Genomic DNA, 1,271 nt, shown 5'->3' on the forward strand with positions numbered 1-1,271 from the left:
CGCCTCTGCTAAGGTCACTGAATAAGATGAATTAAAGCACGAGGGTGGTTAATGCATATCATAGAATAAGGTCCTGATTCCCATAAGGTTGGTCTGACTCGATCTTAACAAACTGACTCGATAAAGACATCAAGACGACTCAAAGCGGACTGACTCTAAACATAAAACCAAAGGTAAACGATTAGTAGCAGATAAGCGCCTCCCCCAGACTTACTTCTAACCATCCCTGGTGAGAAAATAATTCAAGCGAGGGAGATCTCCGTTCCCTTTTCTCGTGGCCATGGGTGGGTCGGGGAGACGGTGTCATCCTCCGGTTCTCTTCGAGCGTACGGTGGTTTAATCCTGGAAGCCATCTTGGTACGTCTAGGAGCCATCGTTCGATCGTTGATGGAAGAGTCCTTAGCGGAGCAGCTACTCCGAAAAATCGGAGACTGTTCCTTGTTGAGCAACTCAGGATTTTTGATTTTTATCCTGCAAATAAGTAAAACGAAACACAAAACTAAATCTAAAATAAATATTTACACTCACCAGTGGGCTGCCTCTCACCAAGCGCTTGGTTTAAGTCACTATCTTGACTTGGTTGGCCTATTAGGCTAAGGAAGGATCGCTTAGGAGAATTTCTTCACCCTCTGCGATTGTTGTCTCAGCAAGGTATGGCTTTTATGCGTTGACCATTGACAACAAATTCTTCCCCTTCTGTGTTCAGCAACACAACAGCTCCGTGGGGGCGGACCTCTTTAATGGTGAATGGTACGGACCATCTAGATCGTAGCTTTCCAGGGAACAATCGTAACCTTGAGTTGAAAAGGAGCACCTGATCCTTAGGTTGAAAATTGCGTCTGATGATTCTCTTGTCATGATAGGCCTTAGTTCGCTCCTTGTAGATCTTTGAGCTTTCATAGGCTAGGGGTCTAATTTCTTCCAGCTCGTGTATCTGCATGGATCGTCTCTCTGCCGCTGGTTTGATGTCGAAGTTGAGTAGCTTCACAGCCTATGCTGCCTTGTACTCCAACTCAACCGGCAGGTGACATGCTTTACTGTACACCAGGTTGTAGGGATTGGTCCCGATTGGTGTTTTGTAGGCTGTTCTGTAAGCCTAGAGAGCGTTGGCTAGCTTGAGTGACCAATCCTTGCGACTGGTGTTGACTGTTTTCTGCAGAATGCTCTTGATCTCTCTGTTTGAAACTTCCACATGTCCACTAGTTTGAGGGTGATATGGCGTACCTACCTTGTGTTGCACGCCGTTCTTCTTCAATAGACCTGCAAAGATC

The 1,271-nt window shown here is 46.0% G+C and overlaps 1 protein-coding gene across 1 annotated transcript in view; it reads right to left on the bottom strand.

Annotated features, from left to right (window-relative positions):
- Window positions 1–242: 242 nt before the first annotated feature.
- LOC106320881 overlaps window positions 243–1,271 on the bottom strand; it is a 4,449-nt gene continuing 3,420 nt past the window's right edge. The window contains exons 5-6 of the mRNA XM_013759231.1: window positions 1,125–1,260; window positions 243–471 (exon numbers count right to left, since the gene is read on the bottom strand). Of these exons, the coding sequence (XP_013614685.1) occupies window positions 243–471; window positions 1,125–1,260 (365 nt within the window). The remainder of the gene's footprint in view (window positions 472–1,124; window positions 1,261–1,271) is intronic.

This window comes from Brassica oleracea, unplaced genomic scaffold (genome assembly GCF_000695525.1).
Source record: "Brassica oleracea var. oleracea cultivar TO1000 unplaced genomic scaffold, BOL UnpScaffold01103, whole genome shotgun sequence".
Taxonomy (NCBI): domain Eukaryota; kingdom Viridiplantae; phylum Streptophyta; class Magnoliopsida; order Brassicales; family Brassicaceae; genus Brassica; species Brassica oleracea.